General features: G+C 43.9%; 1 protein-coding gene across 1 annotated transcript in view; it reads left to right on the top strand.

Annotated features, from left to right (window-relative positions):
* The window catches only part of LOC124556367 (nose resistant to fluoxetine protein 6-like), a 196940-nt gene that overhangs the window by 166197 nt on the left and 4930 nt on the right, over window positions 1–25813 (top strand). The window contains exons 13-14 of the mRNA XM_047130331.1: window positions 12376–12547; window positions 15498–15640. Coding sequence (XP_046986287.1) covers window positions 12376–12547; window positions 15498–15640 — 315 coding nt within the window. The remainder of the gene's footprint in view (window positions 1–12375; window positions 12548–15497; window positions 15641–25813) is intronic.

Raw genomic sequence — 25813 nt, 5'->3', positions numbered from 1 at the left:
ATCAAAAAGTTTGCCCATGATTATTTCACGAGACCGTATGCTGAAGGGGCGACAACGACAATTGTGAGGCCTTTTTAAACTACGTTGACTCGACTGTGACGGATGCAGAAAACGCAGAACTGGAAGCTCCTATCATTACAGAAGAACTGTACGAAGCGTTGAAAGGAAGCCCGAGGAACAAATCCCCTGGACCCGATGGGTTACCCGTAGAGTTTTACCTAAAGTACTGGAATTTAATCGGTAGTACGCTGCCTGAAGTGTTCAACGAACTACCTACGTCTGCCACTATTCCTTGTGAGTTTTTAGAAGAGCTAATAGTGTTGGTTCCTAAAAGTGGATGCACTAAAGATTTGAAAACCATGCATCCTATATCGCTCGTATCCGCTGACTACAAGATAGTTGCTGGGGTATTGCTTCGTCGATTGAACACCATTGCTCGTCGCCTCATCGGTCAATATCAGTCGTGTGCCGTCCCAAGGAGGACAATACAGCAAGCGCTGGCAGAATGCCGGGATGTAACGGCTGTCGCCTCGGCGTCCAACTGCAGAGTGGCCATCACGGCGTTGGACATGGAGAAAGCGTTTGACAGGGTCCGTCACAACTACCTGCTACGAGTGATGTCGAAAATGGGAATTAAACCTTCTTTCGTCGATATCATCAGGAGATTATACACTCATGCAACTTCAAGAATTCTTGTCAATGGACAATGCACAGCGAGAATTCCCATCCTAGTGTCGATACGACAAGGCTGCCCCCTCTCGATGCTGCTGTTCTCGTTATCAGTCGAGCCTCTTCTATGGTCATTACTTGTCAAGCTTCGTGGAACTGAAATCGAAGGCAACAAATTCGTCTTCAGATGTTATGCTGATGACCTGGCCGTGTATCTGACTGATCCGACTGATGTTATGAAGATACAGGACGTGATTCAGACTTATAGTTCTTGTTCTGGAGCTAAAATTAATGTAAGTAAATCTAGCATTTTACAGTTAGGCAGAGGGATAGGATTCGTTGAAACAGGACCAGTAGAACAAGCGGATACCATCAAACTTCTGGGGATACGGTTTAGCAAATGTCCTGTCAAGACAGCGGCCTGGAATTGGTAAATTAAGCTCAACAGTCTCCGGGCGGTATTACGGGAGAATTCCACTCATTCTCTAGATATGACACACTGACAAATCTCGCTATACTTCCTAAGGTGTACTAACTCGCAAGTATTTTCCTTTTGCCTTCAGCAATAGGAGAACGAATTGAATCTGCTCTAGCGTGGTTCATATGGAGAGGGCGAATCTTTAGGGTAGATTATCAAACCGTGACTACCCGAAACGAGAGGTGGTTTAGGTCTCACCTACGTTAGAGACAAATGGAATAACCCCTTCAGAATCCCAAAAGACAGTCGCCAAGACTCTACCGGCTGAGAGTGCGGTTTAGAACTTTTTCTTCGGAGGAGAGGTGGTGTGGCTCCACTCTGTCGACTGCCGTTTTCTTTCCGGTTCGAAGTGAAGAACCCATTTTTCTTATCCTGTAACGGTGTTCCACAAAACAGTGTCACTGTTAGCCTCGTAATGTGCAAGCATCACCGCACAGCTGGTCCTTCATTGCCCTTTATGAACTTCTCTTAGGCAGCGAGGAAGCCAGAGGGCACATCTCTCTGAGTACCCCAACTGGTGGACAAGTGTGCTAACACTATCAACAGAGGCGTTCAGTTGTGCAGCAAGGCGTTTGATCGTTATCTGTCTATCTCATAGAATGAGAATGTCCGCACGTTCCAACACTGCAGTAGTCACAGCTGTGTATGGTCGGCCGGCACGCTAGAGACCGGACAGCTCTCGCCCAACGACTCACCGTGCTTTTGTTCACTACCAGGTCGCTTAGACATTCTGCAAGCTCCTATGAATATCTGAGATGCTCTCGTTTTCTGTCAAAAGAAACTCAGTGACAGCTCTGTGCTTGGAACGCATCTCCATTACAGACGCCATTTCTAAGGATGCGTATAACGCCGCCTCCTATTGGAACCTCATGAAACTATAGGGGCTGAGGCGAGAATATTCCACGATGTCCCGCAGCAAATTCTGCATTCTTCCAACCGAAATTGACCGAGAAAAAAGGGTTGCGTTACTTACGAAACGCCCCTCGTACTATGCCTTCATTACTGGTATTTGTGATGTACTAACAAGCAAAGCAACATGGTTGCAACTCCGATACTGCGACACATCAGAGGAAAGAACACAAAATTGTACATATCTCAGTAAATAGAGTAACATATAGAATTTTGCGGCTTATCTTTAACGCCGTTAAACTGCTTGACGATGAGGAGGAGGAAAGAGTGGCAGTGGTGACGGAAGTGGTCCAGACGTGTGTAAATAAAAGGTTAACGTTGAGTGGGGCACACACTACGGCAAGAGGGACACGATACTGAGAGGAGTGGGATCAGCTATGTACCCCAAAGTACGCTTAAATACCCAACGAAGGTGCGAATAAATATTTAGACCCAATTTGTGAGATATTGTGAACAGTACAAAAATATGACAACCCTTCGTAAACATCTAAGCTTAGATTTCAGTGCTCGCAAGGAAACTCAAAAAAAAATTTTCTGTGTGTGGAATTTGGTCGCGCGACTGCTACGGTCGCAGGTTCGAATCCTGCCTCGGGCATGGACGTGCGTGATGTCCTTAGGTTAGGTAGGTTTAAGTAGTTCTAAGTTCTAGGGGACTGATGACCTCAGATGTTAAGTCCCATAGTGCTCAGAGCCAATGGAATTTGGTTTTAAATGTGCAAGATCCGAAATGTGAAATAATTTGGGTGAAGATCACGGTTAAAGCAGGCTCAAACATGATAATTGGATGTCTCTATAGACCCCCTGGCTCAGCAGCTGTTGTGGCAGAACACCTGAAGGAAAATTTGGAAAATATTTTCAGTAGATTGCCCGACCATGTTATAGTTTTGGGTGGAGATTTTAATTTACCAGATATAGATTGGGAGACCCAAACGTTTATAACTGGTGGCAGGGACAAAGAATCCAGTAAAATTTTTTTAAGTGCGTTATCTGAAAACTACCTTGAGCAGTTAAACAGAGAACCGACTCGTGACGATAACATATTAGACCTTCTGGTGACAAACAGACCCGAACTATTTGAAACAGTTAACGCAGAACAGGGAATCAGCGATCATAAAGCGGTTACAGCATCGATGACTTCAGCCGTAAACAGAAATATTAAAAAAAGTAGGAAGATTTTTCTGTTTAGCAAAAGCGACAAAAAGCAGATTTCAGAGTACTTGACAGCTCAACACAAAAGTTTAATCTCAAATACAGATAGCGCTGAGGATCAGTGGACAAAGTTCAAAACCATCGTACAATATGCATTAGATGAGTATGTGCCAAGCAAGGTCGTAAGAGATGGGAAAGAGCCACCTTGGTTTAACAACCGAGTTAGAATACTGCTACGGAAGCAAAGGGAACTTCACAGCAAACATAATAATTGCCAAAGCCTTGCAGACAAACAAAAATTACACGAAGTGAAATGTAGTGTAAGGAGGGCTATGCGAGAGGCGTTCAGTGAACTTGAAAGTAAAGTTCTATGTACTGACTTGGCAGAAATTCCTAAGAAATTTTGGTCTTACGTCAAGGCTGTAGGAGGATCAAAACAAAATGTCCAGACACTCTGTGACGAAATTGGTACTGAAACAGACTAAAGGTCGAAATACTAAATGTCTTTTTCCAAAGCTGTTTCACAGAGGAAGACTGCACTGTAGTTCCTTCTCTGGATAGTCGCACAGATGACAAAATGGTAGATACCGAAATAGATGACAGAGGGATAGAAAAACAATTAAAATCGCTCAAAAGAGGAAAGGCCGCTGGACCTAACGGGATACCAGTTCGATTTTACACAGCGTATGTGAAGGAACTTGCCCCCCTTCTTGCAGCAGTGTACCGTAGGTCTCTAGAAGAGCGTAGCGTTCCAGAAGATTGGAAAAGGGCGCAGGTCATCCCCGTTTTCAAGAAGGGACATCGAACAGATGTGCAGAACTATAGACCTATATCTCTAACGTCGATCAGTTGTAGAATTTTGGAACACGTATTATGTTCGAGTATAATGACTTTTCTGGAGACAAGAAATCTACTTTGTAGGAATCAGCATGGGTTTCGAAATAGACGATCGTGTGAAACCCAGCTTGCGCTATTCGTCCACGAGACTCAGAGGGCCATAGACACGGGTTCCCAGGTAGATGGCGTGTTTCTTGACTTCCGCAAGGCGTTTGATACAGTTCCCCATAGTCGTTTAATGAACAAAGTAAGAGCAAATGGACTATCAGACCAATTGTGTGATTGGATTGAAGAGTTCCTAGATAATAGAACGCAGCATGTCATTCTCAATGGAGAGAAGTCCTCCGAAGTAAGAGTGATTTTAGGTGTGCCACAGGGGAGTGTCGTAGGACCGTTGCTATTCACAATATACATAAATGACCTTGTGGATAACATCGGAAGTTCACTCAGGCATTTTGCGGATGATGCTGTAGTATATAGAGAGGTTGAAACAATGGAAAATCGTTCTGAAATGCAGGAGGATCTGCAACGAATTGACGCATGGTGCAGGGAATGGCAACTGAATCTCAATGCAGACAAGTGTAATGTGCTGCGAATACACTGAAAGAAAGATCCTTTTCATTTAGTTACAATATAGCAGGTCAGCAAGTGGAAGCAGTTAATTCTATTTATCTGAGAGTAGGCATTAAATGGAATGACCACATAAAATTAATCGTCAGTAAAGCAGATGCCAGACTGAGATTCATTGGAAGAATCGTAAGGAAATGCAGTCCGAAAACGAAGGAAGATAGAGAAGATCCAACGGGGAGCAGCGCGCTTCGTTACAGGATCATTTAGTAATCGCGAAAGCGTTACGGAGAGGATAGATAAACTCCAGTGCAAGTCTCTGCAAGAGAGGCGCTCAGTAGCTCGGTACGGGCTTTTGTTGAAGTTTCGAGAAGATACTTTCGCCGAGGAGTCAAGCAGCATATTGCTCCCTCCTACGTATATCTCGCGAAGAGACCATGAGGATAAAATCAGAGAGATTAGAGCCCACACAGAGGCATACCGACAATCTTTCTTTCCACGAACAATCCGAGACTGGAATAGAAGGGAAAACCGATAGATGTACTCAAAGTACCCTCTGCCACGCACCTTCGAGTGGTTTGCGGAGTATGGATGTAGGTGTAGATGAATCATAATTTTACGAAAAAAAATGTAGCTTCAATAGTCAGGTGTATTCAGACGAAACGTGGTTACAGTGACTGAATCAATGTTGTCACAGTGATAGCGTGTTAGGAGTATTTGGAGACAAAAGTGCGTCTCAAAATTTAATTTTTGTGTTATGCAGAATGTTTGCATATAGGCATAAATCTCGTAGGTACAGTTCTCACGAACAAGAAAAAAATGCCAAAATTTGGAGGCAAACTCAAAGAGGAGAAATGGAATTTATAGGAGGCGATCAAAAATTCCGTTCGAAAGCTCTAAATACCACTATCGGTATGCCAATCAGGCAACATCGCCGCGAGAGTTGAGGTAATGCCCCACCAACGCACCAGTTAGAAGATACCCTTTTGGTAATACCCTGTTCCTGTTGCGTGAAGAAGCATGCTGCACATGCTCGTCCGACAGGAATAGTCGAACATTCAAGGCCTTTGTTAAGGGACCAAAGAGATGATAAGCGCATGAGATCAGGACTACAAAAAAATGGTTCAAATGGATCTGAGCACTATGGGACTTAACATGCGTGGTCATCAGTCCCCTAGAACTTAGAACTACTTAAACCTAACTAACCTAAGGACATCACACGCATCTATGCCCGAGGCAGGATTCGAACCTGCGTCCGTAGCGGTCGCGCGGTTCCAGGCTGAAGCACCTAGAACCGCCTGTGGCCGGCTCAGGACTACAGGGCGGGTGCTCAAATGTCTCCCACTTGAGTTGGTGTAGCTTCTGCGTTACAACATTTGCGGATTGGGGACGTTCGCTATCAAGAAACAGCAACACCCCTTGTCGCGCACCATTCCACAACGGCGATTTTTGACAGACGTTCTGCGTCATACACTTTCGTCATAATTCGATGGATGTCTGCCGCTGTTTGTCCTTCGGTAGTCGAGTAAAGAATAACTGCACCTTTGTTCTTTTTGAATGCACTTGGTGATAAATTCATCGTAGTTCATTTTGCCGCATTTAGCGCACGCACGTCGGAAAGGCACTAATGCCACACCACTGAGCGCAGACCGCAATGTCAGATTGCCAAGCACGCGAGTGAAGTGTCTAGTCTCCATACGGCTGAATGTATCTTTAAGGCGAGCTCAACAGCCGAAGGATTAACCGTATAGCGGGCTCGGCTAGTCTGTAGGATCAGTCGCTAAAATGAGTACGGTACAACTGGCGTTCGGCTAAAAGCGGTGGATTTGGTAGTGGCGACAGACTGGTCAGTAGCGTAGCCCGAGGTCTATGTTATGTCGGAAGGTGACAGTATTTTCTTTTTTTAGTTGACAAAGTCAAAGAATGTGAATGCCAAGTAGAGGCTGAGGCGGCAGATTCACCTGAAGCTAAGTTGATTATTTCCGAGGGGGACATCTGCTGGTGCTAAAATTAGACCGCCACACCAGCCCCCTGGGCGTGGGGCGGGAGGCAACTTTAAAATTTCAAATGGAAACCCACATTTTTTATTGCAGAATCAGATTCTACATAAAAAAACTACGTACATTTTGTCTTAAACATTTGTTTTGTTTCTTGGTAGTTGGCGCTGTAATTCAAGAAAGTCCATGTTCTCAATTTGTCGTGGAAAATGGTTACGGGCGAATAAAAAATACTTATTTACTTCGTAAATTTTGATTCGCTAAAACTAAAAATCTCCCTCTCTCCCCGTAGGGTGGGGTTTGAGAGAGAGGAATTAGAATTTTACAAATGGCCGACCGGTGTGGCCGTGCGGTTCTAGGCGCTTCAGTCTGGAACCGCGTGACCGCTGCGGTCGCAGGTTCGAATCCTGCCTCGGGAATGGATGTGTGTGATGTCCTTAGGTTAGTTAGGTTTAAGTAGTTTTAAGTTCTAGGGGACTGATGACCACAGATGTTAAGTCCCATAGTGCTCAGAGCCATTTGAACAATTTTTTTTTTTTTTTTTACAAATGTTGACCCAAATATTAATTTTTCCGCAGATTCGGACAAGTTTTGTTTGTTTCGTGGTCATGTGGCCACACAGCTTTTAGGTATCAAACAAATCATAGCCGCCGGCCGCGGTGGTCTCGCGGTTCTAGGCGCTCAGTCCGGAACCGCGTGACTGCTACGGTCGCAGGTTCGAATCCTGCCTCAGGCATGGATGTGTGTGGTGTCCTTAGGTTAGTTAGGTTTAAGTAGTTCTAAGTTCTAGGGGACTGATGACCATAGATGTTAAGTCCCATAGTGCTCAGAGCCATTTGAACCAAATCATAGCCTATGGGGAGAGAGGGAGAGTTTTAGTTTTAACGAATCAAAATTTACGAAGTAAATAAGTAATTTTTATTTATCCGTAACTATTTTCCACGCAAAAATGAGAACATGGATTTTCTTGAATTACAGCGCCAACTACCAAGAATTAAAACAGTTGTTTAACACAGAATATAAGTTGTTTTTTATGTAGAATCTGATTGTGCAATAAAAAATGGGGGTTCCCATTTGAAATTTTAAAGTTGCCTCCCGCCCCACACCAAGGGGGTTGGGGTGGCGGGCTAATTTTAGCACCAGCCAAATAATCATTTTTGTATTCTACAAATTTTTTCGTGTGAAGCTTATTTTTCGAGTTATTCTGGTTTGTCAACTTAAAATTTTCACCGTGTATACCATAAATGGGTACGTAAATGTATGTGACGGCTAGAGCTGCCATCAGAGGGTATTGAAGTTGTCACTACGGGGCCATATTATCAGGTATGGTAGGGTGTATATCGGGTGTGCGCTTTGACAGACAGTAAGTATTTTCTTCTGGAAATAGGAGCTCTATGGCTAGCAGTTATTGTGCTTATTTTTTATCTTTATTTCTTCATTTGAGACTAGTTTGGGATCTTAGCCATATTCTTAAGCACTCTTGTGTAAAAATAATACATATAACGCAAGGAGCAGCCTAGAGATACAGAATTTGGTAAACTGAACTACCACATCTTTATACTACTATTAATGTATGTAATACCAAATAGGACATTACATAGCATAAAATGTAGTGTAGGTTACTGACTGCTAAGCCGTCCGCTAAACAAATAGGCATAATCTGTCAGAGGAATAGAGCAGGTATGAGGCACTTGAAGATAGTGAAACCTCTATGCTTGGTGCAATGTACGCCAGGATGTTAGATCTTGTAATGCCACTTTCCGCACTACCCCGTCCCTTAGGATTGACAGTCTGTCACGCTGACCACTCAGCTACCAGGGCGGACCTTGTACTTGATGTTAAGCGTGAGTATAAGACGCATTTACTGTTATTACAACTGTATCAAACAGATGTCAATTAGATAAGTGGTGCTCTGAACAACAAGTGGAGAATGGAATTGGAAAAAGTTGTAAGCGCCAAATCTGACATTTGTCTCTGTTTGCACATAACTGCCTTGTATCCAAAAATTTCAGAAGGTATTCTGATACCACAGAGTGTTTAATGCCATACCAGGAAACTATATGGTTCTGAGTGCCAATGAGAAAGTTTTTGTAATTGATTGTTGCACAGAAGAAAACAGCAACCAGCCACTGTTAACAATGCTATTTAATTACACAGACAGCGCCGTTTCGAACCGACAGGTTCACCTTCAGACAGCTATTCACGTTGAAATTACATTTGTTGTTGTTTACATTATTTGTTGGTTGTTTTTCTTTCAAGAACTAATGTAAACAACAACAAATTTAACCCAAACGTGAACAACTGTCTGAAGGTGAACCTGTCGGTTCGAAACTGTTAACGGCGCCGTTTACGTAAATAAACAACATTATTAACAACAGCTGGTTGCTGTTCCTCCTTTGAAAGAATCACCTTTTATTTTGTGCACGGCCACCGTCTCAAAAACGTCCGTTTCCGACAAAATAGCAGGAAGAAAGTTTTGGTTCCAAGTGCCATTAACACTGAAGCACTACGTACTATTTGTAGTAATATAAGTACAGAAATACAGCATTAAGCTTTCAACTAGTACAACAGTAGTCAGCAAAAACCACTTCTCATTTTTTTTAAATTGTGGAAGCGCAGAAGGAAGCACAATTTGGCACCAGCGTATGTTTGAAAGACTTCCTCCATGGTTTGGCATCTGAATCAAGTCTGGGAACATGGAACAGAGTACCGAGGCAACAATACCACTGAAAACGCTTTTTTTTAAAAAGTGACACTGAATGTTTTCCATTTGCACTCTTTAATTGTTGAAGGCTTACTTATTCCGGTTATATGTTTTATAATCTTTATTCCTTCTTGGAAGTTTCTTGTTCGAAGTATAGCTGTTTGTTTAGCAGATTACGCAGCTATCTGTAATCGAAATTACATTTTATTCTTTGTAGGGATTAATCTCATATTGGGTGTTACATAAATTAGTGGTAGTTAATGCTACTATATTGTGATTTTTATCTTTATGATGAGACTAATACTTTACGCATAAATTTTGATGCAGGAAGGGGGATGCGACTCCGAAAGAAGTCGCAAGGAAAAACACATGTTCTAAAACGTAGTCATTACAGCAAATAACCACGGACAATACCGCACGCTCGCATGAGAAAAAGTTGCCAACGTTGCGTAGTTGGAAACGGCAATCATTGCCGATCTGAGTGTGACTGGCTAGCCGAATTGCGCAATATGCTGGTATATGGGCCACGTGGATATGACAGTGGCTCAGTAGTGTACTGTATCAGAATATATATCTAAGCATTCTGGTTGACGAAGTCTAGCTACGTCCATCTCGGTAGCTGCGCGGTCAGCGGGTTCGGAAAAAAAAACTCTTTCTTCTCCGACGTCAGAGTACTGTGCAGCAGTTCAATTTCTTACTAAAATTTTCTCCTATAGGTATATACTGTTTTTTGGGACTAAAATCTCCTATTGGTACTTGCAGTGTCTTCTACATTATCAGATTTTCATCAAATTGTTCCATATAGTCCGTCGTTATATTCGTTTCGCCGTTAGAATAAGTATCTAAATAGCTTTGTACACCTTTCATGGCGTTCTACATTTCTGATGTAGTGGAGACAGGATCTGTAATGTCGATTTCATCGTTGTCGTCGCCTACGTCTATGCGATTTTTTGTTCTGAGCAATCTCTTGAATGTCTTCGCCTGTCGTAATCGGAGCTGTACACACAACGTCACTGACTACAAGAAATTCATACAGTTATACTGTAGGGCAGTCCAATTGTAGAAAATTTCTTGCGCGTGAAAGAAGTGTTACAGTACCTGTATTTAAAAACACAAAAAACGATTTTTTCAGAAAGTGTACTGATTTCGATACACGATTTACCAACTTCGACACAACCGACACCATAATCTAAAACTGACTCTCAAGTGTTCTTACAATTTTAATACAATTATTTTCGGTCATCGATCGCATATGCCCTTTATCATGACTGCCGGTTTCGGCGTTAGCTATCTTCAGCACGCCACTTCCTTGTATTTGTCTGATTATGTAAATACGACAATTCTGCCTATCTGCAGGACTTTTAAATTTTGACGTGTACATGCTATGCAGAAAAACTAATGCCGGGTTCATTTTGTATCGAGCAGTGGGAAAAATATGCATGTTGGCACACTGTGCATTTTGCATTGTACTCGTAGAGACTATACAAATATGAACTGTAGTTTACTGGCGACCTGTCCTGGCTTCGCACGCGTAGCACAAAATACGGCCGGACGTCTTGTCTGACCTAGAGGGCGTATAGGCTCTTTAGTCTGACGTAGCGGTAATTACTTATACACGCACCGGCCGCAGTGGCCGAGCTGTTCTAGGCGCTTCAGTCTGGAACCACGCGACCGCTACAGTCGCAGGTTCGAATCCTGCCTCGGGCATGGATATGTTGTCCTTAGGTTAGTTAGGTTTAAGTGGTTTTAAGTTCTAGGGGACCGTAGACCTCAGATGTTAAGTCCCATAGTGCTCAGAGCCATTTGAAAAATTTGAACTTATAGACGCAAACATTCCTCGTGAATAAGAGAAACAATGAAAACCGTGTCAACATCCCTACAGTAGTTCCTAAGATTGGCCTTCACATGTTCACAGAGAAACGCGGCGTGAGACTTTAATTTAGTAATATGTGTAGTTTATGTATTTTGAGATGCAGTCGTTAGATGTAATTTTTTGTATTTTTTTGCTGTAACAGATCTGAAGATGGCTAACGCGGAAACGAGTAACCATATGAAAGTGCATATCAGTAACTGAAAATAATTGAAGTACAAGTGCCACCATGATTGCGGGCTCTCAGTTTGACGTTATGTCTATCGTTGTTTTGACAATGGCAGTATCGAAAGACAAGCTGTAATATAGCAGCAGTATTAACCGTTGTTTGCTTTGTTCCGTTTAAGGAAAAGCAGGTGAGCCAATAAATCTGAGTGACGTTACGACTGCAAAAACCAGGCGTATTTGTTCCTCGGAGAAGAATTTTTTTTTTTCTTTATTGTATTTCAATTCCCCATCGGGGCGGGCTGGCAGCAGCATAGGCGCTGCTCTTCAGCCGAAAGACATAGAACAAAACAATAGAAGACATTTAAAAACAGCAAAGGAGAGAATAAGGTGAACATAGATATATAAAAGGGGGAACATCATGGAAGGCAATAGACAAAAAAACGGGGTGACTGTAAAATGGAGATAAAAAACTGTTTAAAAGTAGCACACACAAAAAAGCCACACACTGCGACGGTTAAAAGAACACAAGGCACAGTACGACAGGAGCATAAAGGTAGCGACGGATGGCATAGCACATAACATAACACTGACGGCGAACCTCAAGGCAGTACACAATTAAAATCACACCTCTAGACGCACACGAGAAACAGCACTAAACACAACACTGATGTGGCACACTGATGATGATCAATACAGAGGATCTGCCAGGCGCTAGGAGATGAGGGAGACCTGAAGAAGGGAGGGAGGGGAAGAGATGGGAGATCGGAGAAGAAGATTTTTCCAAGTTTAAATAATCTTCGTAACGTGTCAAAGGAGAATGAGGACATGAAATTATTTTGTATTTTGTCCAGACCACAGCCTCACCGGTACTTCGTATTTCGTGTTAAACATTTTTCCTTTTATGTTAAAATGTTCAGTAAATTCGATAGATTTTAAAGAAGCGAGGAATAAAGGTCGATTTTTGTTAATTTTCTCGAGAATGTCCAGTTGTTTTGACAGTAGGTGTACTTCCTGTTACCTCTTGCAGGTGGCGGTGGCGGCGGGCTGGGCGCTGAGCATGGCGGTGACGTTCTGGCTGGTGCACGGACTGTACGGAGAGCTGAGTGCGGGGGCGTCGGCCGCCTACGTGGCGCTGGGCCACTCTGCGTGGGCGCTTGCGCTCGCCTGGGTCGCCATCGCCTGCTGCACCGGCCACGGAGGTCAGTTTCACACACTGTGCTCATATTGCATAACCCGAGTAAGAGCTGAGCTTTCCGCTGTGAACGACACTGGCGGAAGTGGAAAGTGTTACACCGTGAACACTATGACAGAACGCTACCAAACACATACTCCAACATTTCGTGTTTCCTTGCCCGTGGGATATGTTGATTAAAGTTTCATCCTTATGCGAGTTTGTTTTCATTACACAATAGAACCATTACAACAAATAAACAATGGTATGTGTGAACATGATGGCTGTTCCGTGCGCCTAACATTATTGGAAATTTTCAGGTGGAGATCGCAACACAGAATAGTCAAAGGACGTGCAACCTTTCGGACTCTGATAAAGGTCTAATCATTGGTATGAGGACCGCGGGAGTATCATATCAACACATCGCAAAGTTGGATGTATGAAATTACTGCAGAACGAGTGGTAATGTGATGGATTCGGGACAGTAGTGTGGCAAGACGAGCAGGCACGGGTCCTTTAAGGACTGCACCAATAGAAGATAGTAGGTCTGTTGGACTGGCTCTGGTGAACAGACAGGTGACAACAAACGAAATACGTCCAGAGGTTACAGGCAGTGACAGTACGAACCGTCTAGAACATACTACTAGAAGATAGGTTGAGATATCGATATGCCATGTGTCGTTTGCCGCTGACGTCACACAACAGACAACAAACACTTGCGTTGTGTAGATCCAGCGTCAACTAAGACGTTAAGTGGCACTCTATAGTGTTCAGCGACGAATCTCGTTCTATTTGTGGTTGTCAGATCGACGCCAGGGTGTCCATATATGGCCTGGTGAAAAGTTATAAGAAACAGCGATTCGCGACACCTATACTTCTCCAATTCCTGTAATGGTGGTGTGGGGAGGTATTGGATATGAAGACAAGACTGTGAGGCTAAATAGTTGCCAGTATGATAGCTCAAAGCCCAAACATGTGGAATAGTAAAATTTATACAATAAAATGGCGAACAAGGCAGAGCATTACATTGCCAAGAATGATAAACTCTGGTCTCATACCCTTCCCGACCAGTGTACCAAAGCGTACATTCCATCAGGATAATGAAAGACCCCACACTGCATTTCAGTCCACAAGCGCCTCGAAGTATGTACAGAACCTTGACAGGCTTGCCCTATCACCTGATTTATCTCTCATAGAGCATATCTGGAATGAGTGGGAAGCCTCCAGTCAGTAATCTTGATGGACTGCCACAGCATGTGTTTCAGGCACGACAACACGTCCTCATTAAGACATTCTGAGGCTACTCACTTTGTGGGGCGGCGAGTAAGTTACTTCACCGGTTTAAAGTTTTGATGCCGTCTTTAATCACGTGAGCCTGGCAACTAATTTGGTGGTCAGCCAGAAAGCGAAGGGAAACATACTGACCTTAGTTTCCAGTCTGCACGGCCACATTCCGGTCCAGCCCACTGGAAGAAAAGTGTCTATTTCCCATTTCTTTGCGGGATCAGGACTATGAGTTCAGTAAAAGTTTAAAGTTCCAATCAACGTTTAATTTAATTAAAGTTTCTCACAAACAACACTTAAAATTGCGTTATGTTCAGTTGAAAACAAGTCTTTCTAATCTAACAGCACCTTTAGCTGTTCAGAGGCGACCTCTACGGTAACTTCCTACCAGACTGTTTTTCGCCCTAACTAACATCACTCAATTGAAAGTTAGCAATAAATGCTCAAAAATTAATGCTCGCCATAAAAGTAGAAATAAATTCACCACTTGCCACGCGGAACTGGATTTCACACGGACGGCACACTAACAGTTATTTTACCGAATTCTAAACGATCCAGGACGGTGTACAGTCCTCGCGAGTTCACTTATATCAGTTGCTATTTATGTTACAAGTCTTAAACTTGGTGTAGCTCTATTTTTGATATACTTGATCATCTGGTTTAACCAAAATCCTCTATCATTAAAATTTCAAGTACTTAATCTACAACACTTAGGTACATTTTAGTTACAAAATTAGTTTTTCTTTAATTACTCAAAAACTATAAGAGGTAGATTAACGTGGATTCCCTGTTGTTATTTTTGGGGGGGGGGGGTACTGAAGCATAAAACAAATTTTCAAGTTTTTAAGTCCATTATTTAGCGCCTTTGATTTTTCCGAACAACGTGGATTGTTTTATGGTTTTGGAAACCAGCATCACTTATTTATAAGTTCTAACTGCACCTTCTGACCAAATTCTAGCTTCCTAGCGTCATTATTTAGCACCTCTGATTTTTCTCTTAAAACGGCATTTTTCCGTAAACTATTGAGTTTAGAACATCAAGACTTGGTATTTGTAACATTATTACACTAAACTATAATTTAACAAAGTTTTAAAAATAATTTTTGATTTTTAATTTCATACTAATTGTGGTGCAATACTTGTGCGCTGCATGCAGACGCGGTAAGGTGACGTGGCACTACTAGCAGTGAACTGGGGTAAGTCCCGGCGCACTCGCTCCCCTCTGTATCTCACACATGATATAGCACTTGGTTTACTTCAACTTCCATGCCACAACGAATACAAACGACTTTACACTTCGTAAAGATGTTGATGACAGACATCAGTGCTGAATGGAATGGCAGTCTAATCATTTCATTTATGTGATGAAAATCTCCACAAAGTTTAAATATCGCACAACTGATTAGTGGTGTAACACTTTTCAGTCAGTGTAATTGTAAGTCTGTTACATTATTATTCTGGCTGCGCCTGGTTTGGATGTGTTAGCTATGAGTATCTGCTTTTTTCTTTTTTTTAGGTTACTGAATCACGGTTCCCGACTCTTGGCTGCATCATCCAAATTCTGAGTATAGGAAAAAATTAGAATCTCATTTTATCAGTAGCAGAAGAGGTGCCATATAGACACAAGGCCAGACATACAGCTGTGACTGATAGATGCTACCCCCTGCTGCTAGAGGCTCACCTTGTGCTTGCAGGAGTGGTGAACACGGTGCTGTCGCAGCGGATGCTGGTGCCGCTGAGCCGGCTCACCTACTGCGCGTACCTGCTGCACCCCGTCATCATGCTGTCCGCCATCATGCACATCGACGCGCCGCTCCACCTCTCTCGAGACACCATGGTCCGTATACCGCCTATAGTCTTACCATTAGCTACTAACATTTCTGACAAGGGAACCTCCCCATTGCACCCCCCTCAGATTCAGTTGTAAGTTGGCACAGTGGATAGGCCTTGAAAAACTGAACACAGATCAATCGAGAAAACAGGAAGAAGTTGTGTGGAACTCTGAAAAATTAAGCAAAATATACAAACTGAGTAATTCATGCGAATGATAGGGAACATCATCTGGGATAGACTCCACTCAGGAGCGCCGTGGTCCCGTGATTAGCGTGAGCAGCTGCGGAGCGGGAGGTCCTTGGTTCAACTCCTCCTTCGAGCGAAAATTTTAATTTTTTATTTTCAGACAATTATCAAAGTTCAGGCACTCACACATAATCAACTTCGCTCTCCAAAATTCCAGGACATGTTCAGATTTGCTTGGACATATGCAGGATTTGACGGTCTACACACGGAAAAATTTGAAAACGTTAAAAACGTATGTTTTAACAGAGCACAAGGAAAAGTGAGCGACTGTGAAACTGTTGGATTCATTTATTGCAGTTTATGTGACAAACTTTTATGTTTTCATCACTTTTTTGGGAGTAATTATCACATCCACAAGAAAACCTAAATCGGGCAACGTAGAAGAATGTTTTTACCCATTCGCCAAGTGTACAAGTTATGTAGGTCGACAACATATTCCTGTCATGTGACGCACATGCCGTCACCAGTGTCGTATAGAATATATCAGATGTGTTTTCCTATCGAGGAATCTGTTAACCTATGACCTTGCGATCAAATGTTTTCGGTTCTCATTGAAGAGTCACGTCCTTTCGTCTACTAATCGCACGGTTTTGCGGTGCGGTCGAAAAACACAGACACTAAACTTATTACAGTGAACAGAGACGTCAATGAACGAATGGACAGATCATAACTTTGCGAAAATAAAGAAAATTTCTTCGCTCGAGGGACACTTGAACCAAGGACCCCTCGTTCCGCAGTTGCTCACGCTAACCACGGGACCACGGCGCTCCTGCGATCAGATTATGCTTGATGTTGGCTATCTTCGCATGGACTACTCAGTTTGTATATTTTGCATATTTTTTCATAGTTCCACACAACTTCTTCCTGTTTTCTCGATTGATCTGTGTTCAGGTTTTCAAGGCCTATCCATTGTCCCAACTTATAACGAAATCTGAGGGGGGTGCGATGGGGAGGTTCCCTTGTGAGCCGCGCGTTGTAGCCGTGCGGTCCGAGGCGCCTTGCACGGTTCGCGCGGCTTCCCCCGTCTGAATTTCGAGTCCTCCCTCGGGCATGGGTGTGTGTGTTGTCGTTAGTGTAAGTTAGTTTCAGTTGGGCTTTAACTTAAACTAACGTACGCTTAGGACAAGCCTAGGGTCCGATGACCTCAGCAGTTTGGTCCCATAGGAACTTACCACCACACATATCTGATGCTGTTCCCTACACAGGTGTTTAAAAACTGGTTAAAATGGCTATGAGCACTATGGGACTTAACATCTCAGGTCATCAGTCCCCTAGAACTTAGAACTACTTAAACCTAACTAACCTAAGGACATCACACACATCCATGCCCGAGGCAGGATTCGAACCTGCGACCGTAGCGGTCTCGCGATTCCAGACTGAAGAGCCTAGAACCGCTCGGCCACACCGGCCAGCAGGAGTTTAAAAATTCAATGCCCAGACTGACAGATTTCATGACAGAGACAACAAAAAATACAGGGTGATTCAAAAAGAATACCACAACTTTAGGAATTTAATACTCTGCAACGACAAAAGGCAGAGCTAAGCACTATCTGTCGGCGAATTAAGGGAGCTACAAAGTTTCATTTAGTTGTACATTTGTTCGCTTGAGGCGCTGTTGACTAGGCGACCGCTCAACAGAAAGCTTTTTGTGTTATTGAGTACGGCAGAAGTGAATCGACGACAGTTGTTCAGCGTGCATTTCGAACGAAGTATGGTGTTAAACCTCCTGATAGGTGGTGTATTAAACGTTGGTATAAACAGTTTACAGAGAATGGGTGTTTGTGCAAAGGGAAAAGTTCTGGACGGCCGAGAACGAGTGATGAAAATGTAGCACGCATCCAGCAAGCATTTGTTCGCAGCCCAGGAAAATCGACTCGCAGAGCTATCAGAGAGCTGCAAATTCCACAATCAACTGTATGGAGAGACCTACGAAAAAGGTTAGTTATGAAACCTTATCGTCTGAAATTGGTTCAAGCACTGTCTGCAGCTGATAAGATTAAAAGAATCGATATCTGTGATTTTATCCTTGCTCAAATGGAAACAGATGAATCTTTCGTTTCAAAGATTGTGTTTAGTGATGAAGCAACTTTCCACACTAACGGGGAAGTCAACCGTCACAATGTCTGTATATGGGGCACTGAGAATCCGCGGGAAACAACTCAGTATGAACGTGACTCGCCTAAGGTGAACGTTTTCTGTGCCATTTCAGCCAATAAAGTTTTTGGTCCCTTTTTCTTCGAAGGTGCTACTGTAACTGGACTACAGTACCTGGAGATGTTAGAGAATTGGCTGTTCCCTCAGCTCGAACAAGAAGCACAACAATTCATATTTCAGCAGGATGGAGCGCCACCACATTGGCACTTATCTGTCCGTAACTACCTGAACGTCAACTACCCGAGGCGATGGATCGGCCGCCAGGCAGCCCGTGACAGAGCACTTCATCACTGCCCTCCAAGAAGCCCTGATCTTACCCCCTGCGATTTTTTCTTATGGGGGTATGTTAAGGATATGGTGTTTCGGCCACCTCTCCCAGCCACCATTGATGATTTGAAACGAGAAATAACAGCAGCTATCCAAACTGTTACGCCTGATATGCTACAGAGAGTGTGGAATGAGTTGGAGTATCGGGTTGATATTGCTCGAGTGTCTGGAGGGGGCCATATTGAACATCTCTGAACTTGTTTTTGAGTGAAAAAAAACCTTTTTAAATACTCTTTGTAATGATGTATAACAGAAGGTTATATTGTGTTTCTTTCATTAAATACACATTTTTAAAGTTGTGGTATTCTTTTTAAATCACCCTGTATAATTCGAAAAGCTATCAAGAGTCAAAAATGGATGTTGAGTGAGTACAGAGTATCCGAGGTCACTGGTTGTGATCGAGATTCAAACCATATTAAATGTCTGTATTGCTCTCGAGTGTCCAGCGAGGTATCGTCGTATAAGTAACACGATATTTCGACAGCGTACCTTGTCATCTTCAGATGATATCCGTAGAACGTCTACATATCGTCTCCTTTATACTCTTATCGCTCCACACCCTTTCTCTCAGTATCCGGCCGCACGCCGCACCGGATGGAGTGGTAGGGGGACGCGATCGATGAACGCCGGCCGTTAACTCTGGTACCTCAGTGCTTCTGCCGCCCTCGTCGGAAGAGAAAATCGCTCTCGGCCGACGTTGTGACTTCAGTTGACTGAGCACTGGGTAGCACGTTTTACTGAAAGTGAAGCCACTGTCTCTGTTGACCAGACCGTCGGCCGCTCGTATTTCAACAACCTCCTTTAGAACACAATCCCAAAACGACCAAGTCTGTCTTAGCACTTTCGTTTGTTCATATTTCATGCAGTGTTCCCCAACGGTAGATTTTGTTGCCTACTTGAGTTCAATGTCTCGTGTGTTCCTGGCACCTTCCTTCGACTGTCCGCACAGTCTTCCCAACGTACTCATACCGAATTTGCGTGGTATATGATAGACACCTGGTTTACGGAGCCACAAGGCATCATGTGTATGTCCGCTGCAAGAATTCTTGCAACTACACTCCTGGAAATGGAAAAAAGAACACATTGACACCGGTGTGTCAGACCCACCATACTTGCTCCGGACACTGCGAGAGGGCTGTACAAGCAATGATCACACGCACGGCGCAGCGGACACACCAGGAACCGCGGTGTTGGCCGTCGAATGGCGCTAGCTGCGCAGCATTTGTGCACCGCCGCCGTCAGTGTCAGCCAGTTTGCCGTGGCATACGGAGCTCCATCGCAGTCTTTAACACTGGTAGCATGCCGCGACAGCGTGGACGTGAACCGTATGTGCAGTTGGCGGACTTTCAGCGAGGGCGTATAGTGGGCATGCGGGAGGCCGGGTGGACGTACCGCCGAATTGCTCAACACGTGGGGCGTGAGGTCTCCACAGTACATCGATGTTGTCGCCAGTGGTCGGCGGAAGGTGCACGTGCCCGTCGACCTGGGACCGGACCGCAGCGACGCACGGATGCACGCCAAGACCGTAGGATCCTACGCAGTGCCGTAGGGGACCGCACCGCCACTTCCCAGCAAATTAGGGACACTGTTGCTCCTGGGGTATCGGCGAGGACCATTCGCAACCGTCTCCATGAAGCTGGGCTACGGTCCCGCACACCGTTAGGCCGTCTTCCGCTCACGCCCCAACATCGTGCAGCCCGCCTCCGGTGGTGTCGCGACAGGCGTGAATGGAGGGACGAATGGAGACGTGTCGTCTTCAGCGATGAGAGTCGCTTCTGCCTTGGTGCCAATGATGGTCGTATGCGTGTTTGGCGCCGTGCAGGTGAGCGCCACAATCAGGACTGCATACGACCGAGGCACACAGGGCCAACACCCGGCATCATGGTGTGGGGAGCGATCTCCTACACTGGCCGTACACACTGGATAGTGCACGGTACATCCAAACCGTCATCGAACCCATCGTTCTACCATTCCTAGACCGGCAAGGGAACTTGCTGTTCCAACAGGACAATGCACGTCCGCATGTATCCCGTGCCACCCAACGTGCTCTAGAAGGTGTAAGTCAACTACCCTGGCCAGCAAGATCTCCGGATCTGTCCCCCATTGAGCATGTTTGGGACTGGATGAAGCGTCGTCTCACGCGGTCTGCACGTCCAGCACGAACGCTGGTCCAACTGAGGCGCCAGGTGGAAATGGCATGGCAAGCCGTTCCACAGGACTACATCCAGCATCTCTACGATCGTCTCCATGGGAGAATAGCAGCCTGCATTGCTGCGAAAGGTGGATATACACTGTACTAGTGCCGACATTGTGCATGCTCTGTTGCCTGTGTCTATGTGCCTGTGGTTCTGTCAGTGTGATAGCCGGCCGAAGTGGCCGTGCGGTTAAAGGCGCTGCAGTCTGGAACCGCAAGACCGCTACGGTCGCAGGTTCGAATCCTGCCTCGGGCATGGTTGTTTGTGATGTCCTTAGGTTAGTTAGGTTTAACTAGTTCTAAGTTCTAGGGGACTAATGACCTCAGCAGTTGAGTCCCATAGTTCTCAGAGCCATTTGAACCATTTTTTGTCAGTGTGATCATGTGATGTATCTGACCCCAGGAATGTGTCAATAAAGTTTCCCCTTCCTGGGACAATGAATTCACGGTGTTCTTATTTCAATTTCCAGGAGTGTAATTTCTCTTCTGAGAGCACAGTTTGCATGCAGCCCTAGAAGAATAAAACTAGTGGGTTAAGATCCAGTGCTCTTGCAGGCCATTTGTGGCCCCCCATATCATACAGCTGCCCCTACCGATGTCGTTATATACAACCCGCAGAGTTATATCAGACCCTCAAAAACCACGTGCAAGATTTTTGTGTTCTCTCGCTCGCTACGCGTGAACTATTAATCATACAGAGAAAAATGAATAGAACCTTTTTATTCAAAATTTAATTTAGTTTAATTTTGTACTGGGATACGTTTTTACTGGTAGCCATGATTTTCGAGTTATGCAAGAGAAACATACGAAAGTGACCTTCAAACGCACCTCCAACACATTGCTCCTGCCTAACCAGTCACGATTTCTAGTATGTTGTTCGTAGCACTCAGTGCTTCTGCCGCCCTCGTTGGAACTTAGGAGTACACGAACAATTCCCTATTTTTCACTTATTTTGCTCTCTAACGATTGGGCTTTTACGCCACTACCATAGTGCGCTATTTCGTTAACATTACTAATTTAAATGTGCCCTTGAGGGCAATGAAAGAAAAACGACTTTTGTAAACGTTACGCTCTCACTAATCACGTTGACTATTCGACCCAAACTTAAACCTTACAAGCACAGTTGTTTCGTAGTCAGAAGGCCTGTCGAATACAACGATGTAACTGTTATTTTACACTGTTAGGCAAAATTGTTAGGTAAAATTTACAGAAACGTCAGTTTTATAATTTGTAAGTGTTCGACTAAGCCGGTGGCGTAATAAGGTCAGTCAATTAAGACTGAAAAAGGTCGAATGTGGAAAATAATTGGGGCAGTGGCAAATATTTGTACAGTGCTAGAAGAGAGTGCCATGAACAACATACTAGAAATCCAGACCGGTGGGGGCTTAGAGTGGAAATGGGGGTGCGTTTGAAAGTCACTTTTGAACGTTTTCTTGAATAACTCGAAACCTATGGCTTCTAGCGAAAAAGCATCAGAGTACAAAATTTAAATAAATTCAATTTCCTATAAAGAGATTTTGTTCATTTTTTCTGTAGCACTAGTAGTTTGCGCGTAGCGAGCGACAAAACATGTAAATTTCGCACGTGGTTTTTGAAGGCCAGATACCACATTGCGGGCTTGCATAAATCGACAGCGTCGGTAGGGTCTGCTGAATCACCATATATACTGTGACCGTCAAGCAGGCACTATAGCGGTATATGCTTTTTACTGACCCAATGCGAACGTCAAAATTTCTCAACTCTTCGTACCTCAAATCAACTCTGGTGCAACGGTGTTGAAGACGGTACTTTTTGTTTATCTCCTTCGCCACGGACGTACTTACGCATGCTTAGTGCTCACTCAATATACATTTCGACACCTGTTTGCTTAACGAAATATTCGTTACTGCCTCGGTCATCAAATCTGTCAGTTTGGGCAATGACTTTTGATCGCGCTGTGTGTGTAATGCTGTCGTCTATCATGATGTTATATTTTCAGGTTTAGGGCTAACAAGGAGAAGGGCTCAGAGACGGCCAACCGATTCGGCTCAGATTTGGAAGGTCGCTTGTGTACAACCTAAAACGAAGGAATCTAAGATATTTTGGGTCAACACACCCACGTTTTTGAGAAAATCACCCCTAATGGTTATGACGAGTGATCGACTCAAAATTGGCGGGATCGATAGATAATTGTAAATAGAGTATTTTTGATCATCAGGTATGGGGTCCGAAAATGCATACTTTTCCAGAAATCTAGGTAAGAAACTTTTACAACTGCCGCGTCTGTACCCACATGATTAACGCCTGTCACCGACAGAGCCGATAGCATGCCGGCACGGTAGCTCAAATGGCTCTGAGCACTATGGGACTTAACATCTGAAGTCATCAGTCCCTAGAACTTAGAACTACTTAAACCTAAGTAACCTAAGGACATCACACACATCCATGCCCGAGGCAGGATTCGAACCTGCGACCGTAGCAGTCACGCGGTTCCAGACTGAAGTGCCTAGAACCGCACGGCCACACCGGCCGGCACACGGTAGCTCAGCGTGTTCGGTCAGAGAGCCGGTTGGCCTCTGTAATAAAAAAAACTGAGTTGAAGGATCAACAAACGAACTTGAACGGATGTCATTTAACGTCCGGAACGACCAAACACAACGATCGACGAAAAAATAAATAAAAAAAATAAAAATAAAAAATAGCGCAACGGCCAAGGTAACTGGCTGGTAATCGGAAAACCCGGGTTCGAATCTCGAAGAAACCTAGCGGATGTTATTCTTTTCGTTTGTATTTTTCCATATCTCAATTGATAGGGATAGGAGGGTTAATAAGGTAAGTAAATCAATAAGGAATGATAATAATTAGGTAGGCAAACTAATTTCCCAAACGCCGTGAGTTAGTAAAGTATTAAACTTTTAAGCCTTGTTACATGAAAACAACTCCGAGTAAAAGTGCTGCGACTTTCTCACGAGGGATCACAGATAGCCAGCAGTGCGACGCTTGTTTACAGCGAGGCACGGGATAGAATGCACGCGGGGAGAGTTATGTTGTCCCGGTTGCCTCTTCGTCATATCATAGAGAAGGAACAGTGTAGCTGTCGAAAGATTGCATTCATTAGATGCTCTTGGTGCCGTGAGTAAATTTGTTTGGAATGTTTATATGACCAGTACCATCCATCTAGTTGTTCGAAGAAAAGTGAGAACACGTAACAGTGACTGGAAGAGCCATTGTAAAGTGACCTGGATAACATTTTAGTTGTTTACTATCCCAAGAGGTTTGAGAAATTTATTTACCTACCTTTCCCTGTTGATTTACTTACCTTATTAAACCTCCTATCCCTATCAATTGAGATATGGAAAAATACAAACCAAAAGAGTAACTTCCACTACGTTTCTTCGAGATTCGCAGCCAGTTATCTTGGCCGTTGCGCTATCGGTGCTGTCGGCGAAAAGCGTTGACCATGTGGGTACAGAAGCGACAGTTGTAAAAGTTTCTTACCTCGATTTCTTGAAAAGTATGCATTTTCGGACCCCATACCTGTTTATGAAAAATGCTCTATTTACAATTATCTATCGATCCCGCCAACTTTGGGTCGATCGCTCGTCATAACCATTAGGGGTGATTTTCTCAAAAACGCAGTGGTGTTGACCCAAAATATCTTAGATTCCTTCGTTTTGGGTTGTACACAAGCGACGTGCCAAATCTGAGCCGAATCGGTTGGCCGTGTCTGAGGCCTTCCCCTTGTAAGTTCACAAGCCCATTTTATCTGACGCAAGCGACTGAAATAACTAAGTAAGTCGGCTGTAGGCGAAAACTACGTGAAATATAATTATGAAAACTAGGTGTAACAAGAGCACTATCCATGTGTGGGTCCAAAGATTTTAGAACACCGTAATTAAAGAGTCTATCGAAATTTGTATAGCAAGAGCAGCACCAAAGGTGTGGGTTCATGAAATTTAGAATATCATAATTCTGGAGTTAGATTTAAACGAGCTGCCAAGAATCACAACAGATCTCCTATCAAAAGCGGTATAATTAAATAATTTTCTTTGTATTATAGGTCACTGATGATGCCTAGCATGTATAGGTGAAACATGTTTGGTACATAAATAAAACATACAGATGCCAAAGACGAAATTTTTCTTATCTCTACAGTAAAGAACAAATAATCATGGAGACTATCAAAACATGAAGTTTGAAAGTCTGAAACACAGATGGACGTTCCAATCTATAGAAAACTCACCTCGCTCTGCTCTTTCATGAGATGTCGAAGGAAGTAAACGGCACTCGTATTGATGCCGTACTCCTTGACCCCCAGAAGACATTCGATATAGTAGTGCTCTGTGCCTATTGAACGAAATACCAACTTACGTCATATAGGATGAGATACGTAATTTAATAGCAGAAAAATCTCAACACATCTTTCTTAACGCGACTAAATGATCAAATTCAAAACTAACTTCCAGGGCAGATCAAGGCAGTGACATGGTGCTGTTGCTGTTGACTGTACACACTGACGGGAAAAATCGCAACACCAAAAATAATTAATGTAGAGTAATGAAATTTCAAGGAATACATTCGTCTAGGTAACTTGTTTAAGTGGTTAACATTGCTAGCACGAAATAAGCCACTGAAAATGTGAAATGCTGGTAATGTTGAATGCAAGCATACAAACCGCATGCATTCTGTTGTACAGGTTCCAGACGTCAGTTTATGAGATGGAGCTCCAAGCCTGTTGAACTTGGTCGGTTAATACAGGGACGGTTAATGCTGGTTGTGGATGGCGCTGGAGTTGTCATTCGACGATTTCACATCTGTGTTCGATTAGATACAGATTTAGTGATCGAACAGGCCAAGGCAACATACCGATACTCTGTAGAGCATGTTGGGTTACAACAGCGGTATGTGGGCGAACGTTATCCTGTTGGAAAACACCCCCTGGAATGCTGTTCATAAATGGCAGCACAACAGGTCGAATCACTAGATTGACGTGCAAATTTGAAATCGGGGTGCATGGGATAACCTTGAGAATGCTCCTCCTACCATAAGAAATTGTATGCCAGACCATAACTTCAGGTGCAGGTCCAGTGTGTCAAGCGCGCAAACAGACTGGTTGGAGGACTTCGGCTGTGCTCCTAACCAACACACGGCCATCAATTGCATCAATTCAGAACCGACGTCCATCAGAAAACACAACAGACCTCCGCCTTGCCCCCCCCCCCCCCAATAAGCTCTCCCCTGACACCACTAAAGTCGCAAGTGGTGGTCAGTGGGATG

Source organism: Schistocerca americana, chromosome X, assembly GCF_021461395.2.
Source record: "Schistocerca americana isolate TAMUIC-IGC-003095 chromosome X, iqSchAmer2.1, whole genome shotgun sequence".
Lineage (NCBI taxonomy): Eukaryota > Metazoa > Arthropoda > Insecta > Orthoptera > Acrididae > Schistocerca > Schistocerca americana.
The sequence above is the reverse complement of the archived record's forward strand: the minus strand, read 5'-3'. Positions and strand labels throughout refer to the sequence as shown.